Source organism: Pipistrellus kuhlii, unplaced genomic scaffold, assembly GCF_014108245.1.
Source record: "Pipistrellus kuhlii isolate mPipKuh1 unplaced genomic scaffold, mPipKuh1.p scaffold_m20_p_22, whole genome shotgun sequence".
In the NCBI taxonomy this organism is placed as follows: domain Eukaryota; kingdom Metazoa; phylum Chordata; class Mammalia; order Chiroptera; family Vespertilionidae; genus Pipistrellus; species Pipistrellus kuhlii.
Genome location: NW_023425521.1, coordinates 3,551,066 through 3,571,104, shown reverse-complemented (window position 1 = coordinate 3,571,104; position 20,039 = coordinate 3,551,066). Strand labels below are relative to the sequence as shown.

At 56.4% G+C, this 20,039-nt stretch overlaps 1 protein-coding gene across 3 annotated transcripts in view; it reads right to left on the bottom strand.

Annotated features, from left to right (window-relative positions):
* Positions 1 to 1,930: 1,930 nt before the first annotated feature.
* Positions 1,931 to 20,039, bottom strand: part of MAP3K14 (mitogen-activated protein kinase kinase kinase 14) — a 44,653-nt gene continuing 26,544 nt past the window's right edge. For all 3 annotated transcript variants that reach the window (XM_036451099.2, XM_045586172.1, XM_045586173.1), the window contains 13 exons: positions 18,038 to 18,254; positions 17,327 to 17,941; positions 16,264 to 16,401; positions 10,831 to 10,960; positions 10,484 to 10,615; positions 9,903 to 10,007; positions 7,989 to 8,152; positions 7,125 to 7,275; positions 5,546 to 5,923; positions 5,307 to 5,413; positions 4,681 to 4,825; positions 3,812 to 3,912; positions 1,931 to 3,517 (listed from right to left, as the gene is read on the bottom strand). In XM_036451099.2, coding sequence (XP_036306992.1) covers positions 3,353 to 3,517; positions 3,812 to 3,912; positions 4,681 to 4,825; positions 5,307 to 5,413; positions 5,546 to 5,923; positions 7,125 to 7,275; positions 7,989 to 8,152; positions 9,903 to 10,007; positions 10,484 to 10,615; positions 10,831 to 10,960; positions 16,264 to 16,401; positions 17,327 to 17,941; positions 18,038 to 18,254 — 2,548 coding nt within the window. In that variant the 3' untranslated portion in view covers positions 1,931 to 3,352. The remainder of the gene's footprint in view (positions 3,518 to 3,811; positions 3,913 to 4,680; positions 4,826 to 5,306; positions 5,414 to 5,545; positions 5,924 to 7,124; positions 7,276 to 7,988; positions 8,153 to 9,902; positions 10,008 to 10,483; positions 10,616 to 10,830; positions 10,961 to 16,263; positions 16,402 to 17,326; positions 17,942 to 18,037; positions 18,255 to 20,039) is intronic.

Below are 20,039 nucleotides of genomic sequence, written 5' to 3'. Positions count from 1 at the left end.
CAGAGAGGCCTGTTACTGACCTACATTTTAGTTTAGGTAACTCATCAGACGCAGGCCTACTTAGCATCAGAACAACCCCTGGAGGGTGTAATAAACGTTGCAGGAAGTTGCATTCCTTAAAATGTCTGCTACCCCACAAATTTGGGAAAGGGGATAAGCTGCTCTCTGGTTGTTGGTTTTTGGCACAGTTATTATTATTATTTTTTATGTATTGTTTTTTGGCGCATTTTAAAATGCTGGCCCATGTGTGTTTTCCAGGGAGAGAAGGTCCTGAGGGAAAAGCCCTCATTCCAGTGGGGGTCTGAGCCCCCATTATCAGAAACCGGGGAGACCCAGGGCCCTGAGGGCAAACATCGTTGCCCCTTTTGCACAGTGAGGAGGGCAAAGCACAAAGGAGGTGCTCATGACACAGCTGTTACAGCGGGTTGCCTTTTGCTTCCCGCAAACGTTCCAAGCCTCAGTCGGGGACAATTAACCGTGATGTGAGCGGCTGTGTGCAGTTTGGATGATTCAGGGGTCGTTTGCTGGGCACAAGGCTGTTCTTGAAATCTCTGGGCAAGAACCCTCGAATCTGCGGCCTTAACCCCAAGGTGTCCATGCCAGCCCCTGCACACGCAGGCGATGCCCCGCACAGGGCCGAGGCCTTGGGGGTTGGGGCTACCCACCTCCTCCCTCACCCCCCTCCCCGCCCTCCCTTCCTCAGGCGCACCCCCACCCGTTCCCCGTGAGGAGCCGGGGCAGGAGGAGTGCGGGACCAGGACCCTGCCCCCCTCTTTCACTCCCGCCCCCTCCACGGAGCGGCCCCTGGCGCCCGCCCGCCCCGCGGCGCCGCTCGCACCTGTCATCCCCATGCAGACCGAGTGGGCGCCCGGAGGCTCTGGCGGGGAGGGATGGTGGCTGCTGCCCCTCCGCCTCCACTGTGCTCTGTGGTGGGGGCGGCGGAGGAGGGCTGTGGGCGCCGGCGCCTGTGATGTCGCCGCCTCTGTGACGTCCGCGAGCCCCGTGGGCCGGGAACTGCGCCAGGATTTCCGGCGCGTGGGTGGGCGCGGCCTAAAGGGGGCGGGCTCCCCGGAGGCCCCGCCCACCCCTTCCAGCCTGAACCTGAGCCCAGCGGCTCCGCTCCTCAGCGGGCGGGCAGAGGAGGGCTGGGCATGGGTGGGCCTGCGGTGTCACAGACTGGCCTTTGCACCTGTTCTGGCACAAGGCCGCTGCCCTGTGTAGCCAGGACCCCTAAGAACCCATGGAACCTTCGACCTTCACCCCAAGGTGGGCGGGTATGCCCCTGAGCACGTGTGTACACACACATACACACACACACACACACACACACACACCTCTCACTTGTGCACAGCTACAAGGAGTGTGGAGCCAGAAGAGACAAGGCTCCCTGTGTGCTGGTGGCATCCACCCTCAGGCAGACCCCTGCCATCTGGGTCCCCACTCTGAGAAGTCACCTCTGATCACAGACAGGCCTCAGGAGGTGGCTGGAAGGGCTGGGAGTCCAGGTTCCCCACACCCCTTCCCCGCCCAGTTCAGTTCCCAGGAGCCTGGCCTCGGGGACAGGAGCAGCAGGTGGGACAGCCTTTGTTCTGGGCACGCAGAGTGCCCCACTATCCATGCCTGGTCAGTGCCCAGGCCTTTTCTTCTTCGTTGTCCTCCTCCCTTCGGCCTGGCAGTGTTTGGCAGGGACTTCCCTGCTGCCACCGGTGGGGCATCTTGCCAAACTGGTCTGACGGATAGCTCAGAGTGGGGACTGGAAGCACCTACTGGGGGTGGTGGGAAAAGCAGCCCCACTCCAAGGTTGAAAGCCGTCCTTGCCCCAACATAGGGCAGACTTGACAAGATCCCCCCCATGAAGGCAAAGGGAAGTAGCTGTGAGGGTCCGAGTCTCTGCAAGCAGGAGACGGGTGGAGAGAGCCATGGTCTGAACACGTGTCATCACTCCAAACTTTATTGCTCACAGAGTACCCTACAACTCGAACTCTGCAGTTCTTCATGTACTGGGGGCCGGGGTCTCTCCCTGGGGAGCGGGATGGCTCCTTGTAGACAGAGGGCACCTTGGCAAGACTTGAGGACAAGATTCCCGAAGGAGGAATCTCAGGAGATGGATGCCCCCCTCATCGCCAGGGGCTGAGACTAGCTGGCCCCCAACTCCCTGATTCACAGTTGGTTAATGCTACATGAGTCCTGATCAGCTTCCCCCCGGAAGAGGCTGGTCTGGGGCAATGAAGAGGAGTTGGGGAGGGAGGTTTCATCTTGAATCTGGAGGTGTGGAAGGCATCACATGTGTGGAGATAGGTCAAGACCTGAGTCCCTTCACCCCATCTCCTAGTCTGCTTGTGCTAGTGACCTGCCCTCTTGGAGGGCAGCCGTGAAAGTGCTTTGAGGTCATCAGAGTGCAAAGTGCAGTTGGCAGTGCCCCCGCAACCTGGGGCAGGGCAGGGCCAGTGTGGGCATGACGCCTGAGCTGTGTCTCGGGAAGCTGGTGTGCAAGATGTTGAAAGCCGTGGCTCGGGTAACAGTAGCGCCTACATCTGCTGCTTTCTTTTCTATTGTGCCGTATCCCCAGGCATTTCCTGTCAGGGAGGTCTCATGCCAGTCACCCTTCACCTTTACAGAAGAGGGGACTGAGTGCCAGCCAGCCAGGGCAGTGCCGGGCCTGCGGTTGGGGCCCAGCGCCTGCTGCCCAGGGGAAGACGTGGCCAGCAGCCAAGGGGCATGTGTGTGCGGACCGAGAACCGCGTCCCTGAAACACCGTCTCTGGTCCTTGGCTGAAGCTGAGTTTAGCACAGGACCCGCGTTGCAGTATCCTGAAGTACGTGGTGCGTTCTCCCAAGGAGACTTCCCAGTCAGGCCTTCCTGCCTCTCTCTGTCTGAAGAGAGGCCAGGCCAGGGCAGGGGGTCAGCAGGTCCCATTTACCCAAGGCTGGGCACCCCTGCCACCTGGCCCTGGGTATGGGTCTTTAGGCACTTGACACCCTCCTTCCTGCGTAGAGGCTGAGGGGCTCACCCACTGGCTGGTCCCCGACTGGGCCCCAAACTGCTCTCCCCTGACAAGGGGTCTCTGATCCAAAGGGCCAGGCCAGCTTGTTTGAACCAGGCAGAGAAGACCCTCTCTGTTCCCTGTGGGAAGAGGCCTCTTGACTTCCTCCTCCTCCTCACGTGGGCACGGGTGTTCTCTTGGTGGGCCAGGCAGGACGCAAGTGGGAGACCCTAGGAAGCATTTTGCTGGCGCTCCTTGGCCTGGTCCCACTGCTGAGATCCCGGGAGCACCTGAGCCTGGCTCAGCGCAGCATCGAGCGCCGAGAAGGAAGGCTACGCTGGCTGAGTGCAGCCGGTGGCGGAGGCTGGGTTAGGGCCTGTTCTCCAGCTGGCCGTGCTTGACCCTCCAACTCCAGGCGAAGCTGCCGTCCGGGGCCAGGGTGCACTGCAGGTCGATGCCCGAGTCTGGCACCTCCATGTCATAGCGCACAGGCTGCCCATCCTTGGTCACCAAGCTGAAGGCAGCCGCTGGGATCTGGGGCAGAACAAGCAGTGGCCTGAGACAGCGGCCCAGGCCTCAGAAGCTACCTATAAAGCCGGGGTCTCCTCTCCCCCAGCCCCAGGAGCTTCCTCCCTCCGGCCAAGCAGTGCACCTGAGGGCACTACCTGCTTTCACCCCGTCCAAGTGTGGGTCCTGAGAACCCCTCAGTCACCACTGCCGGCCTTGCCCTGAGACCCTGGGGGCCATCCAAGGCCGACTATTCTCTACAGGCCATTTCTACTTATTCGGAAGCCGTCCTCTGCCCCTGGGCGTGTACCTGCCCCTTACCTGGCTGCTGATGCCAGTGGCAATGTCTCCCACCTTGACCCGGTAGAACTCCCGGATGTGCAGGTGTTCACCGTTGAGAGACTGGATTTGAACTTTCACACCTAGAATGCAAGCAAGGCGGCTGTCAGGAAGGCGACTGCTAGCTCCCCGAGGAGCCCTAAGGAGAGGGCAGCAGGCTGCTCTGAGGAAGCTGATATTTAGCCTGGAGTGGCCCTAAGGTTATACACTTGCTGGGTCTTCCTGGCCATTTTCTCTCAGTACCAGAATTTGCGCTGCGTAGAGCAAAGAGCTGAGGGTGGCTTCCATGGGGACGTAGTCCTCCAGCGCACACAAAGCAGAAAGAAACCGGCAACAAAGACCCCCGAGTCAGACTGCAGGCGACTTAGTCTGTAATGTTCCCGGAGCTGAAGAGGCCCCTGGCCGGGCGGTGCAGCTTGCTGGCCATGAGTCACACTGGCCCTGGCGAGGGCCAGCAACTGAGCTGATGAAACCCTAGTTCTACTGAAATCACAACATATTATACAATAGTTTACGCAACCGAGCTTGAAAATTAAGTTCTGTAATTTCTCTCTGCAATTCTGGCTTCAGATCCCAGAGGAGGATCCCAGCCACCTCGTTCAGAGACAGTCATTGCTCAGTTTCTTGATTCTAGGCCAAGGCTCTTGACTTCTGACTCTATCCACAGCCCACGGTCCCTCGGCCCCAGCAGGAAAGGGCGAGCAGGGCCCTTGCTCTAAACGGACTTAATGCCAAGTGCTTCAAGTCCTGGGTGCCAGGAGCCATGTGCCAGAGGAAGGGAGACAAAGCTCCCAGGCTCCCAGGCCCAGGTGGGTCAGGGGCTGGGGGTGCTGAGCAGGTAGGGGCTGTACCGTTGAAATAGCTTGGCGTGTCCGTGGGCCGTCCCCGGGCCAGCGCCACGTTCCAGCTGGAGCTGCCAGCCTCGGCCTGGCTGCCCCACGAGTGCACGCCGGAACTCAGGGTGTCCCGCGAGCTCTGCGAGGCCTTGGACGGGTTCTGAAACAACAAGATGGGGGTGGGGGGCACGGACTCAGATCCTGGGCTCAGGCAACCGTCTCTGGCCTTGGACTGCTTGGGGCAAAGGGGACCCGGGCCAGCCCCTGCAGTGAGGAATTGCTCTTCTTCTAGGTTGGCGTATGGCTCCGCTGGGCACTTTGGGGCTCAGTAGGAGGCTGAGGTGCTGAGGGGCCTCTGAGCTGGAAGAGGGTGAGGACCTTTGCTATGGGGACCCAGACCCGAGCCTCCTTTCCCACCAGCCCCAGCAGTCAACCATCCCCTGATGCCAGGCGGTGCGGGCTGGAGATGGATCACCTCCCTGAGAAACCAAGGCCCCTGCTCCAGGGAAGACCCCTCCCGGCAGGAAGGGGTGACCCCGTCACGCTCCCCTTCTTTACCCACCACGTGCACACGGCCCATTCCCCAGCGGGACACGAAGCCTCGGCTCTGTGCCCTGGAGCCCGGTTCACGGCCGACTCACCTTCTCGCTGTCGTCGGTCAGGGAGAGGCTGTCGACGCTGAGGCACGAGAGGATTTGCTCCTGCTCCTCCAGAGAGAATGGCTGGGACAGGCTGTTCAGAAATAACTCTGCGAAACGAAGCCGAAGGAGGCTGTGAGAGGCTGGGAGGGTCCGGCTGTGCGGCCAGGCCTCCCTGCACAGACTGGGGGCCGGTCCAGGGGAGGGGCTGGAAGGAGGAAGGGGGGACCCAGCGGCCGTACCTATTTCCAGCTGCTGCAGCTCCTGCTCCGGGAAGGTGGCCTTCCGCTCCGGGGAGCTGGGGCTTTTGGTGGGGGCTGGGTCCAGGGAGGACAGAGGCAAGGGTTCCCACATCCCAGACTCCTCCTTGCCCCAGTTCAGGCTGGGGCACTTGTTTCGCTCTGGGGGGTCCGGAGGTAGAGGAGGCTGGGGCTTGGGGGCCCCGCCTGTGGTGTCCTCGGCCGGCTGGGGCCCCGGGGTCCCTGGTGAGGGCTTCCCCGGCTGGGCTGGAAGGGGCTGGTGAGAGGGGGCTGGGTGTGGTGGCGGATGGGCTTGAAGTGCCGGCGGCAGATGTCTTGGCTCTTTGTACTCTCCCCTCCAAGGGCTCTTCAGACCTCCCACTGCAAGACAGAGAGACACGTGGTGAGGTGGCCCGGGCCTCACGAAGGAACACACTGCAGTGGCAGCGTGTGCACCATCGGAGGCCTCTCCTTCGAGGGCCTCCTACATCGGGAAGAGGACAGTATGTCTGATTTTTATTCAATTTCTCCCCAGGTCACAGCAGCAAGTTGAACAAGGACAGAATTGGCTCCAGACAAGGACTTTGTTAATATTAATAGTCAAGAGAAGGCCGAGACCGGTGTGGCTCAATGGATAGAGCTTCGGCTTGGGAACTGAAGGGTCCCGGGTTCAATTCCGGTCAAGGGCATGTACCTTGGTTGCGGGCATATCCCCAGTGGGGGATGTGTGAGAGGCAGCTGATCGAAGACTCTCTCTCATTGATGTTTCTGGCTCTCTATCTCTCTCCCTTCCTCTCTGTACAAAATCAATAAAATATATATATTTTTAAAGAAAAGTAAAAAAAAAAAAAAAAAAAAATAGTCAAGAGAAGATTTAAAAACCGTTCTGGGGTAACACCAACTCAGAGTTCCCAGCTAACTGGCCTCCCTGACCCCTCTCTCACAGGCTTCCCCGGGCACCATTTCTGTGGAGTGGGAGGCAGTTCACCCCTGAGCCATCCTTACAACGTCCACATTGGGGCCGGGGGCTACCTAAGGCCCCTCTCCTGTTTTATTTATTCCCTTTTCATCCCCACAACCACTGCCTTTCCCCCCGGCAACCTCCCAGGTAACATTCCCTTATGTTCAATGTGCCATGTTGGGTTTGATCTCATCCTTGCAAAGTGTTTGTGGTTTTTATTTATCTATTTTTTAATTTACCAAAAAAGCCCTGTGTTGCAGGCCTCGCTCCGCTGGCCCTCTTTCTGCCCGGCACTGTGGCTTTAAGCAGCCCGGCTGCTCTGTGACATGGAGCTGCTGTAACTGCTGTGCGGCGCTCTCAGAGGCATCCCCACCCTTATCCTCTCTACTCTTCCAGGGAAGGACACCCCACTGCACCCAACTCCCCTCCCGCAGATGATGCTACAGCGCCGTCCTCAGTGTCCCCTTGGGGATTTGTGAGAATCCCTTTGGCAGTGGAGGGTGGCTCCCAGGTCTGCAGGTGTCTGCCTGAGTGCTGACCTAGGCTCTGGCAGGCCGAGTGCCTTGCTCCTGACCACGCTAGCCGCGGCCTCTCACCCTCCAGCCAGCACAGGGCGCTTACCTTGCTGCAGAGCCAGGGTGACTTTCCCGCCCAGCTCCAGCGCAGATGCTCGCTGGACAGGCTCTTTCCTCAGCCCCTCCTCGAGGGCCTGGGCAGTGAGAGGGGTGCAGGAAGGCGGGATCTCCCTCACGGGTGGGGGCTCACTGGCAATCTGGGGGTCAAAAAGCAACATGTGAGGCCTGGCCGGAGTGGCTCCGTGGTTGAGCGCTGACCTATGAACCAGGAGGTCACGGTTCCATTCCCAGTCAGGGCACATGCCCGGGGTTGCGGGCTCAATCCCCAGTGTGGGGTGTGTAGAAGGCAATTGCTCAATGATTCTCTCTCATCATTGATGTTTTCATCTCTCTCTCACTCTCCCTTTCTCTCTGAAAACAACAAAAATATATTTATAAAACAAAAAAGCTACATGTGAGGCCTGCCTTCCCCCCATTTCCCAGCACCCAGCTTTCTCTTCTTGCTTCTCTCCACTCTCCCCACCCTGCTGTGCTGGGGGGCTGGCCATTAGGACTGAAGTGGCCTCGGGTAGAGTGAGGGCTGAGACTTTTCCAAGAAAAGGGGAAAAAGGGGGCAGGTAGAATAGGTCAGAGCCAGGCAGCAAGACACCCAGGGCTTCCGGGCCCAGCCGGTCAAGAGGCAGGCGGAGGGGGACCTAGGAGAGCTCTGACCTGCGAGGAACTCAAGGAGGTCCCTCACCTAGCGTCTCCCCTTGGGCCCTCAGATTTGGGGGACACGTATTTTAGTTAGGATCCCACATTTAAGAGGCCTCTTCCCGTTCCCTGCTCCCCTCTGCCACTGCAGCCTGCAGCCGGAGCCCCGGGGCCCTGCGGGCTGTCCCTCCTGGCTGTCGCAGGGGCTGTCACTCACCTTGAGGTAGAGCGGCCCCCGGAAGTACTGGGTCCAAGGGTGGCAGCCGTTGAGCATGTGCAGCATCATGCAGCAGCTGCTCCACACGTCCACCTTGGCATCGCAGGGCTTGCCCATCACCACCTCCGGAGCCATGTGGGTCTCTGTGCCACGGACGTAGTCCCCTGAGGAGGCGAGAGAGACAGAAGCCACCTGTGACCTCTGATAGGCAAGAGCTTCGGCAATGACCACCCCAGTCCACTCCTGAGATGCCTTGAAGGTGTCTCTGTTAAAATGCTCTAAATAGAGATGAAACCTTCACATCACACCTGTTGGGGATGAGCTAAGTCAGGGGTTCTGCTGGGACTGGTACAAAGAATACATCATCCGCCAAGACCGGTTTGGCTCAGTGGATAGAGTGTCGGCCCACGGACTGAAAGGTCCCAGGTTCGATTCTGGTCAAGGGCATGTACCTTGCTTGTGGGCACATCCCCAGTAGGGGGTGTGCAAGAGGCAGCTAATTGATTCTCTCTCATCGATGTTTCTAACACTCTATCCCTCTCTCTTCCTCTCTGTAAAATATCAATAAAATATGTTAAAAAAAAGAATACATCATCCAAATATGGATGCTGCCCTTTGGACCACATCCTCAAAGTGCTTTTTAAAAATGGGGAGGGGCCTGGACATTGAAAATTAGGTTGTGGAAGACTGATGAATGATATATCAGTAAGTGAAAAAATCACACACCAATTTATGTTCATAAGGCTAGAAGGATTGACACCAGATGTAAACAGCATTTTTTGTTGTTCTAGTGACCTATAGTTTTATTTTTGCTTAGCTCTAGTTCCTGAAAATACATTAGAAAAGAAATTATTTTTGAATAAGAAAAATCCCAAGTTATTTTAGAGTGGAGGGCAGGTGTCCATGTTCAATTTACATCTTTAGAATCACAATCACAATCCTTTAACAAGTAGGCACTTTCCCCAAAAGGTTGTTTTTCCTTTGGTCATCATGAAACCATTTTACATTTAATGCTATAAATAAAAAAAAAGCAGGGTGCAGAATTGGGTTATAATGGCTTATGTACAGAAAAAAAACCCCAAAATACCTGGAAGGAATTATCTAAAATTTTATGATTGGCCAAAACCGGTTTGGCTCAGTGGATTGAGCGTTGGCCTGCGGACTGAAAGGTCCCAGGTTTGATTCGGATCAAGGGCATGTACCTTGGTTGCGGGCACGTCCCCAGTAGTGGGTGTGCAGGAGGCAGCTGATCGATGTTTCTCTCTCATCGATGTTTCAAACTTTCTATCTCTCTCCCTTCCTCTCAGCAAAAAATCAATAAAATATATATTTTAAAAAACGGTAAAATTTCATGATTATTTTCTTGAGAAAGAAAAATGGTGAGAATTCCTTTTTTCCTCCCCTTCTATATCATTTAACTCTGTTGTTGCAAAATATCTTACAATGAGTGTAGATTAATAATCAGAAAAATAAAAGTTAAAAGCAGATATTTTTCTAGCTACACAGCTCGGGCCTTTGTGCCTCCAGAAACTGCTCTCCAAGGCGAGGGAAGGCCGAGGTGACAGACTGGGGGCACAGCTCCCCCAGAGAGGCCAGGCAAAAGGGATGGGGCCATGGAAGCTTCTGGGAGAAGACCTGAGACCTAGGGCCGGGCATGCAGCCTTCCCATTCTTCTCTGTGTGAAGGGAAATCAGAAATGAGCAGCTGACATGCATTATTGCATGTAAGTCTGACAACAAAAGCCTTATAATTCTCTAGGGTGGCTGTGGGGCTGAGCCATGTTGGTGGACATAAGCGCTCCCATCTCTGATTCCGTTATGGAAGGTACGGAGGACAGGCTAATACTAAGGCTATGATCATCATGGGGATAGGCGGGAGCCGGGGCGGGGGTGGGGAGGGCGGGCATGGGCTTACCTGTGAGCAAGGACTTCCCCAGGCCGTCAGGTCGCAGGCACACGGCATGGCCGAAGTCACAGAGGGCTGCCCGGCTCCCGTCCTTGGACAGGAGCACGTTGTCAGCTGCCAGGCCGCCCGGGGAAGAAGAGGAACAGGTGAGTCACCTCGGGCCGGCCCACCCCGGACCTCCCGGGAGGTAATCTTCTGGCTGACCCTCCAGAAGAGGCAGCTGCTGCTTGTGATTAGGCTTATTCGTCATGGAGGAAGGGAGGAGGGTATCATGATGGTCAGGCTCAAGGCAGGCAGCAGGCAGGCGTTCCAAGAGGGAGGGGACAGGAGAGGGTTTGCTTGGCTCTGCGGCCTCCCTCCCCCCAGTGGTCACCAGTATGTAGGCGCTCCATCTGGGGTTCTCTGTGGGCACTGCCCACTGAGGGCTTAGAGAACACTTCCCCTTCCCATTGCACAGCCCTGCCAGCCTGCCCTGGCCCTGCCCCTGCCCCTGCCCCTGCCCCTGCCCCTGGAGATGACCAGGGAGCCCAGCAGACGGGGAAGAAATCAGCAGGACGGGAGAGGAGGAAGCCTGCTGGGACCAGCCTCACCTTTGACATCGCCATGTAGGATCCTGCGGGTGTGGAGGTATTCCAGCCCTTCCAGGGCCTGGCCCAGGTAGTAAAGGGCTCGGTCCTCGGGCAGACAGCCCATCTGCTTGATGAGCTGGCCCAGGGAGCCACCTAGGAGACCAATGGCCAGTCTTTACATGCGGCTCTTCCCGCCCGCCAAGCCAAGGACGAGGGCAGGTGGTGGAGAAGCAGGCCTTTCCCGCCAATGCCACAGGGTCCATAGGTTAAAAGCGGAGGGACAGGGGACAGGGGTGAACCTGGGTGAGACTCGGGAAAACCCTTGGCTCTGGATTTGGAGAGAGGAGGGGTGGGACCTAGCTCCTTACCTTCCAGCAGTTCCATGAAGATGTTGACCCAAGGACCTTCCTTCACTGCTCCATACAGAGGGACGATTCTGGGCGAGGTCAGCCCAGCACACGACAGCAACTCCTCTGCCCGAAACATGCCCACGGGCACCTGCAAGGGCCCGAGGCGGCTGGGAGTCAGGGCGAGGGCCAGGGCGGGCTCGCCGTCACCCTGTCAGGACCCGGATGCTCCCGGCACGGAGCTGCTGATGTGCCCAGTGAGGATTCGGAGGCCAGGCAGGGCCCTTTGCAACGAAACTGTGTAACCCTGGCTCAGGGCAACTCCCAGGGCTTGATCAAATTCCTGAGGGGCTGACGTGTGTGAACACACAAAAACTTGCAATCCTTATCCAGGCTCCGGCAGGCTGCCCACCCTCAAGTCTGCCAAACACAGAGCATTTTTTTTTTTTTTTAAACCCCAGCACAAATGACTGGGCAATTTCTAGGACACAGGACCTCCCCTTTATCAACACCCACGACGACTTCAGATGCTGGGTCTGAATTGTATCAAGACTTTGACTCTGGCCCTGACCGGTTTGACTTAGTGGATAGAGCATCAGCCTGCGCACTCAAGGGTCTCAAGTTCGATTCCGGTCAAGGGCATGTACCTTGATTGAGGACACATCCCCAGTGGGGGGTGTGCGAGAGGCAGCTGGTTGATGTTTCTCTCTCATCGATGTTTCTAACTCTCCATAGCTCTTTATCCCTCTCCCTTCCTCTCTGTAAAAAATCAATAAAAGATATTTTAAAAGAAAAAGGCTCTTGCTCTGTCAGAGCCTCTGAGTCCTCACACGTTCTCACGCTCATGCTGGTCCTTTCCCTCCCAGGGCTAAGGCGTCCACGTGGACAGCGCAGTGCTGTTTGCTCTGTGTGCAGCTGTTTCCCTAGCATCTGGGCACACACGGCTTTTGGGGAGGGGTTTGGCCAAGGACCCTCCCGCTGGGGACTGGCAGCCGGAGAACAACCCTCCTGTCTGCAGAGACCAGCATGGAGTGGCAGGAAGAAGGAGGCCCTCAGACAAGCACCCTGGGCAGAGACCCTCGCTCCGCCCCTTTGAAAGGTAGATCCATCCCCCTAATCCTGTTTCCATAGTGAAAGGTGTGGACAGTGCCTCTGCTCCCCGGGGGAGTGAGGGTTTAGAGGGATAATAACCAGCGCGGGCCTGGCAGCCAGTGGTGCTCAGGAAGTGCTCGCTCCTCCTCCTCCAGCTCCGCTGAGAGCAGCTTAGGAAATGCAGGTGTCCTGAATAGACTTTCCTTCCAGCTCCCGGGGGGTTCCCATGTTCGCCTACAGAGGTACCACCAGGGGGCGCCAGGGGTAGCAGAACCGGCCTGGAAAAAACCGGTCAGGACCTGGCAGCTTTCTTGGGAGGGAGACATGCTGACTTGGCAAACAGCTCTGACGATGTGGGGTTTTGGACGTTTGCCTATCAGTGGAAAATGTCTCTCTTCTGGTTCCGTACAGAATCCCTGGTTTTGTTAATGAACGCGCATGAACTTTGACTCTTTGTCAGTGTTTCCAGCTCTGAACCTGTTGGCGCTAACTCACCTACAGGACTTGTTATAGCAAATGTCTGTGAACTTAGTGCTCCCAGACTGCTGGTCGAAGCACCCTGGGGCATCGCCCAGAACTTGGAAGGGCACGCCAGCATATCTTACTTTTGGGGCGACAGCAGCGACGTACGTTTATGGGACACCGAGTACACTGCCTGCTTGAGATAGCTCACTTTCAAAGCGAGGCTGCAAAGTATTCCCTTTGATGATGGATCTTTATGGAACTAGGGTTCTGGAGGTTGCTGTGATGTAGAGCAGGAAACGAAGGTGATGGTATCCAATCTGACTTCAGAGCCTGAGAAGTCGTGCAATGCTCAACAATGAGCGCATCCCAGGAGTAATTATGGTTGTTTAAGAGCAGAAGAAACATTTTCTTTCAATTTCTATGTGCTGTTTTTCAAATGGCTACTACGTTGTTAGGATAAAGACATTACTGGACCTAATTCCTTCATAAATGGAACTGTCAGGCACTAGTTTTGGCCTCGGGTGCCATGAAAATATTACTGAGACATTAAGAGCTGAGAAAGAAAGTCTGGGGACCTCTGCTTTTAAGAGATCCAAAGGTCCCTTTAGAGTGAATTATGTTAAGAGCATTCCCACCCACACAACCAAAGGGGGTCGAAGGAGACTCTTCAGAACACAAGGTGTTTAGAAGTCTGTGCCAGCTCAGGGAGAGAGGCTGGCAGGGCAGCCCCGAGGGAGCCAGGTGGGGAGAACACAGGCTGTGCGGCCCAGGCCAGCTGCCCATCTGGCCCCCTTCCCTGCTCTGGACTTCAGGGTCCTCATCCAGAAAGTGAGGGATGTTAACGAGAACTAATATTTAATACACACGTAACATGCCAGGTACTATTCCACACTAATCACTGGTTATTTACATCTCACAATGGCCTGTGAGCTGATAGCTCATCTCCACAGAGCAGGTGCTGGCAGCAGCTGGCTTCACTTGGCCAAGCCACACTATCCCAGATCAGTGGCAGAGTCACAGGAGGCTCCCAGAACTCCGTGCTTGAGCCAGATGAACTCAGATGAATGGTGCCTAACCTTCTTTGGGCCACAGATTCCTTTGAAAATCTGATAAATAACATGACCCTTCCCCATTAAAAATGTGTGCGCATCCATACATTAAGCATATGCGCGCGCGCGCGCGCACACACACACACACACACACACACACAGAGGAGTTCATGGACCTTATGAATTCATCCGCTGCTAAAATGAGAACTTATAAAAGCACTAGCACAGCCGAAGCCAGTTTGGCTCAGTGGATAGAGCGTCAGCTTGTGGACTGAAAGGTCCCAGGTTCAATTCCGGTCAAGGGCACGTGCCTTGGTTGTGGGCACATCCCCAGTAGGAGGCATGCAAGAGGCAGCTGATTGATGTTTCTAACTCTATCTCTCCCCCTTCCTCTTTGTAAAACATCAATTAAAAATAAATAAATAAAAGCACTAGCACAATGCCTATGTACCAGTAAGGAAGTCTGTCCATGACATTTCATTACATGAAGAAAACATGGTACAGAACAATCTCTAGGGTACAATCTCATTTTAATAAAGGCAACAACTACAGGTTTATAAATGTATAACAAATCTAAAATGATTTATGTCAAAGAATAGTTACCTCTGAGAATGGGATCAGGGAATAGGGAGACTTTTGCTTTTTTGGGTATCATTTGAAATTCTTTTATAATGAGCCCTATGTTTATTTGCAATTAAAAAGTAAGATCAGCCCTAGCTGGTTTGGTTCAGTGGATAGAACATTGGCCTGAGGACTGGAAGGTCGATTTCGGTCAAGGGCATATACCTTGGTTGCGGGCACATCCCCAGGGGATGTGTGCAGGAGGCAGCTGATCGATGTTTCTCTCTCATCGATGTTTCCGGCTCTCTATCCCTCTCTCTTCCTCTCAGTGAAAAAATCAATAAAATATTTTTTTTTAAAAAGAGGGGGGAAAAAAGAACCCCATTGCCTGCCCTATCTCCTCTCCTTGAGAGAAAGGAGAGAAGGGAGGGGCTGTCCGCCCAGCCACGGGCAGCTGCGTGGGCTGCCAACAAGCCGTCCTCACCGAGGCCTTGGACAGCAGGAGGCGAGCTGGGAGAGTGGATGCTCCAGCGGAGGTGGAAGCGCTGAGTGGACGGGTGGGAAGCTAGTGGTGCTTGGAGCTTTCCTTGTGCTCTGGTGAGAAATGGAGGATTTGTCCTCTTCTACTATATTCGGGTTGTTTACCTTGTTGCCTGGGACTCAGGGGAACAGCTGAGCAGCCCAGTGACTAAGCCCCCGGCACTGACCATTCATCTCCAGGACACTTCGCACCCTCTCAGGAGGGACAGCTGCGCCTTCTCCGATGGCCGGGGAGGGAGCTGCTGCCGGAGAGGTCAGGCACGTGGCCTGGCGCCCCAGGGGAAGATGAGCCACGCTGGCCGGAGCGCCGCACATGTTTGGCCAGTGGGGGTTGGAAGGGTAGAGCTGGCTGATTTGACACAGTCTGTCTGAAGTTTGGGGTAATACCTACGGAGAGTCCCCTCACTTGTCCTGTCACCCTGAGGCTCCAACTCCAGCGCTCTCACACCCCGGCCCAGGTACAAGCCAGGGAAGCCAGGTGTATTAACACCACAATGTGTGTCTTCACCCCTTAAAGCCGCAGGCATCCGTCCACTCTGCACAGGCCCTGGCCTGGTTACTTGGTTTCTTTCCATTTAGGGATCAGAGTGTCCTTGACAAAAGTCGCTTGAAAACAAGGTCCATCTCTCAACTAGTCTAGTTCCCCCTGCCAACGGGCCAAGGAAATGCCCACAGAAACGTTTCTCATTTCTGGCCTCAGAGGTCCCGGATGCTGGCCTTGGGCCAGGGACAAAGCGGCTTCCAGTCAAGGTGAGCCGAGAGCCAGAGGGAAGGGATAAGGGGGCAGAGGGGAGCAGGGTTGACACCTTCCAGGTTTGTGGATGTGCGGCTGGCGGGCCTGTGTGTGATTGGACAGGAGGAGGCCTCGGTGTCAGGCCCGGCCATGTGGCTTTGGGCAAGGCACGTCACTCTCCTGCCTCAGCTCTAACGTGGTGAGATGAGAGTGCAGAGGTGACTCATGTCTGTGTCTCTAGTTGAAATCTCAGGTCTACAAGTCCTTCTCCCACCCTCCTTGAAAAGTGTTTCAGAGGCAGATTCAAGTCAGACAAGCCTGGGTCTCTTGCTAAATCTCATTTCCTCATAATGTCCATCACCCAGGACCAAACTCAAACCAGATCTGACTCCCGCCATGCACAGACTCCCCCAGAAGGTACCTGTTAGGTCAGTGGTCGGCAAACCATGGCTCATGAGCCACATGCGGCTCTTTGGCCCCTTGAGTGTGGCTCTTCCACAAATACCTCGTGTGGGCACGCATGTACAGTGCGATTGAAACTTCGTGGCCCATGCGCAGAAGTCAGTTTTTAACCTGGGCGAGTCTACTTTGAAGAAGTGGCGCTAGAACGCTCAAGGGAACAAAGAGCCGCATGTGGCTCGCGAGCCGCAGTTTGCCGACCACTGTGTTAGGTGGAGGTATTGCTCTTGCAATTGCCTGGCCCAGGTGTGGGGGCCCCACTGTGCGGTTAGGGGTTTCAGCCTCACATGGCGATCCGCCCGTCTTCCAGGCTTACCTCCCCCTGACCCGGCATCAGGAGTGGCCCAGGCGCTGGCACCCTCACATCCGCTCTCACATGCACACATACAAAGGGCAGCTCCCAAACTGAGCCAGGGCAGCCAGGAGAGCCGGGCTCCATTAGCAAGTTAGACCCACGCCGTCCCCTGCCCGCCTCGAAGGAAAGCGGAGGGGGTGCACCCGGCGCCTGGCCCCCCCGCTCCAGCCCCTGCAGCCCCGGCACATGTGGGGGCCCACCTTTTTGACGGCACACTGGAAGCCAGTCTGCTTGTCCTCCATCCTGTGCACCTCTCCGAAGGAGCCTCTCCCCAGGCAGGGCTGGCGCGTGGCCCAGTGGACCTCCTCTCGGTACTCATAATCCACCGGCTTCAGTTTCTGGGTTGGCAGGAGAAAGGCCAGTGTCAGTGGCCAGGCCACAGGGGGACGGAGCGCTTCGGTTAGGAAGGCTCTCTAGCTGGCCGGGCTGGTCAGGCTGTCAGCTGGGGCTGAGCCCTCACAACCAAAGACATCGCCCAGTTGGGGGCCGGGGGAGGGGGCAGGACCCAGAGAGGGGGTTATGGGAAGTAGGTGAAGGCAAACGAGTGCCTCGCGTGCTGCTAGAGGCAAGCTGGTCCTTGTGATGAAAAGTCTCCCAGACTTGTGGGTGTGGGACAGAAACAGACATTGTGGCAATGTTGACAGTGAAAAACACAGGAGCTGAAAGGTAGAAGAAAGGGAAGGACAGGGCAGGGGGCAGGGGCCGAGGGATATCGTCAAAGATGGGTGGAATGAAGCCCAGAAACGTAAGCGTGGAAAATCACGTAGGGTTACAAGATTATCTAGTAAGAGAACAGAGGGAACGGGGAAGACGGGGAGTAGTGGCGAAGGGAAAAACCCTCATGTTTCACACCAGGGTCCTGGGTAACTTCTGAAGTTGGTATTTGCTTAGTCTCATTTCTCAGGATATGTATTATTCATATAACACACGCACACGATTCAGCAGTTACGAGGCAACCAATCAGACTAACAACAGGAGTAGCTAAAAAGACGGAAAAGGGAGCCTGGAGTTTGAGTGGGAGACTATGCTTTTCATCCGCGATAAGCAATTTGCTGTGATTTCATCTTTTTATCACATGCCTGAGCGATTCTGATAAAGAGAAAAAAACCACCCCCCTAAAGGATGGCACTTGATAGCGGGTCTGGCAGGTTTCCAGCGACGCCCCTTCTTCCATAGCAGGTCCCCCTGATTCCCAGCTGCTACCCTTGACCCTGGATTGGTGGTGGTGGGAGGGGTATGTGTGTGTGTTTGGGGATTAGTTACCTCAGTGAGCAGGACGCCCTCGCTGTCCTCAGTTTTGGGGCTGGTCTTCTGGGGACTGGAGCCCCTCGCCGACCAGGTCTTGGCCAGGCTGGCCAGGCTGTGGGCCTGGCCGGAGCTCACGCTTCCCTGCAGGGCGTGCACCAGGTACTCCTCCACGGAAAACTTCTCGTGAGTGCCACAGGGCGGGCAGCTGGGCTCCCGGGGTGGGCCGGGCGGGGGCTTCTGCCGGTCTCTGTAGGCTAGTTTGCTCAGGGCTGGGCCAGGCAGGGGCTGATGGCTGTCCACACAGGCCAGTTTGCCCAGGATGGACTCTAGGGGGTGCTGCTTCCAGGGCTGGAGGGGGTGGAATGGGAAGGGATGGGGCAGTCTGCCGTAGGGGAAGGGGTGAGCAGGCAGGGGCAAGGGGCCTGCATCTTGGGGGTGGTGGAGTTTCCACACGTGGTTTAGACATTGCAAGGGGCTGATCAGTTTGTGGAGTTCTGATCGAGGCAGTGCCGGCCGGAGGCCTTCCCCAAGTTTCTTAAAACAGAGCTGGCCAAGGCCGGGATCCTTCAGAGGCTGGGTGAACTGGAGAGCATTGCTAATGTACGGGGTGCCAAGCGGGGACTCGTCCTCCTGTGGGGAAAACACAGGTGTTAGGACACAGGGCCAGGCCAGGCTCAGGCGCGGGGCCAGGGCCCGGGGCGGGTTCCGGGGTGGCGGCGAGCTCACCTGCACGGGGACCGTGCAGCTCTCCTGCTCGGGGGTTCTGGGGAGGGGTCTGGCCACGGCCACGCCCACGCCCGCCGGGGCCAGGGACTTGGAGCCCTTCTTCTTGCGTTTCTTCCGGGCTTTGCTGCGACGCTTCCCCTTCCAGCACACGCGGGCCATTTTGCCCTCGGTGGCGTGGGCCACATTGTTGGGGATCTGATCGAGGCTCTCAGACTGGCTGTCAGAAAGGGGGCAGACATGCGTTTGGAACGTGAGGAGGCAGGAAGACGTACTGCTTAGGTACCTGTAGCTGGAGTCGTAGGCAAATCCCAGCTCACTTGGTACGTAAGTGAACATGGAACATTCTCAAGCCCCCAGGAACCTCAGTTTTCTCGTTTATAAAACGAGGGTAGTATTTGTGCAGGTGGAGAGGTGTAAAGACACAGCTCACTGCCCAGCCAGTGTGGCTCAGTGGTTGACCTAGGAACCAGGAGGTCACGGTTCACTTCCCGGTCAGGCCACACGCCCAGGTTTTGGGCTCCATCCCCAGTGTGGGCCGTGCAGGAGGCAGCCGATCAATGCTTCTCTCTCATCATTGATGTTTCTCTCTCTCTCCCCCTCTCTGAAATCAATAAAGATATATTTTTTTAAAAAAAGAAAAGAAACATCTCATTTAAAAAGCAATGCCTGGTCCCAAAGGCAAGTTTCTAACAAACTATTATCACCGGGACAGGTGCTCAGGGACACGCTCTCTCCCTGCTCTCCAAGGGGAGAGTCCCTGGCGGGCCCCGAAGGCGGCCTGTGACTCTGAGGGTCACTCCGGGTGGGCATTAACGCTAACTGACAAGAGTTTGTTTCTGTCACCTCCAGAGGCAGGGCCAGTGGAGGTCGGTCACCTCTGACCCCTGGTGGCCATAGGACTGTGAGGAGCCGCAGCAACAGGACATCTTGCCTGGGCCGGTGGCCAGGGACCAGGGAAGCCTGGCTTTCTCTGACGGCCTCCCGCCCCCATGGACCTCACTGGCTCTTTCCCCTGCCAGGCATTAAGGCTCTGGCCACGGTTTCTGAGAGGATGGCTGCCAAACAGCTGTGGACAGACCGCGCGCGGCCTGAGCCACCCTCGCACAAAGGAGGCAGCCTCACCCCAGTCCTGCACGCTTCTCTCGGGGAGCTGCAAGAAGTGGGTCCCTCAGAAACCCCCTCCCTGGGCAAAGGCGTGAGGGCCAGGGGAAGGAATTTGACCAAGCACGGAGCATTTATGGGTTCAAGGGCAGCGGCCCTTCCCATAACTTTAAAAAAAAAATTTTTTTTTAATTGATTTCAGAGAGGAAGAGAGAGGGAGAAATAAAAACATCAATGATGAGAGAGAATCACTGATTGGCTGCCTCCTGCACGCCCCTCTGGGGACTGAGCCTGCAACCTGGGCATGTGCCCTCGACTGGAATTGAACCCGGGATCCTTCAGTCAGCAGGCTCTATCCACTGAGCCCAACCGGCTAGGGCCCCACGACCTTTTTATCACTAGCAGTTTCCATATTGCAAGGATAAAAAAGCCCGCCTGGTGGAAGAGGAGGAAGTTGTTTCCAGGTTTAGCTTTCAGTCACCAACATTCGTCTTTGGGGATGGGGAGCCTGGGAAACGGACGGAGCCTCGCTGGCCTCCTCCCTCCAGGGCCACGGGGCTGGGAGCCTGCCTGCCTGTTTCCAACCCTCCCCCGCCCGGGCATGTCTCACAGGAGAAGACACTGCAGGCCTCTCCGCAGCCAGGGGGGCCCCTGGCCCGCCCCGACGGTCACACACCGCCGAAAAAGTGCTTTCTGTTCCCAGCGCCCGCCCTGTGGATGGGAAAGGAGGGGGAGCAGCAGGGACTCTGAGGAGAATAAAAATAAATGTCAAGCTGATGCGGCCCAGAGGCAGTCATCCGCACGCTGTGAAAGGCTTTTGAGAAGCTTATTTGGCTGAGAGAGCAGCTCAGCCAGGAAAGCTTGGGCGGGCTCCAAGGGCTGCACCACAGGTGCTGAGGAG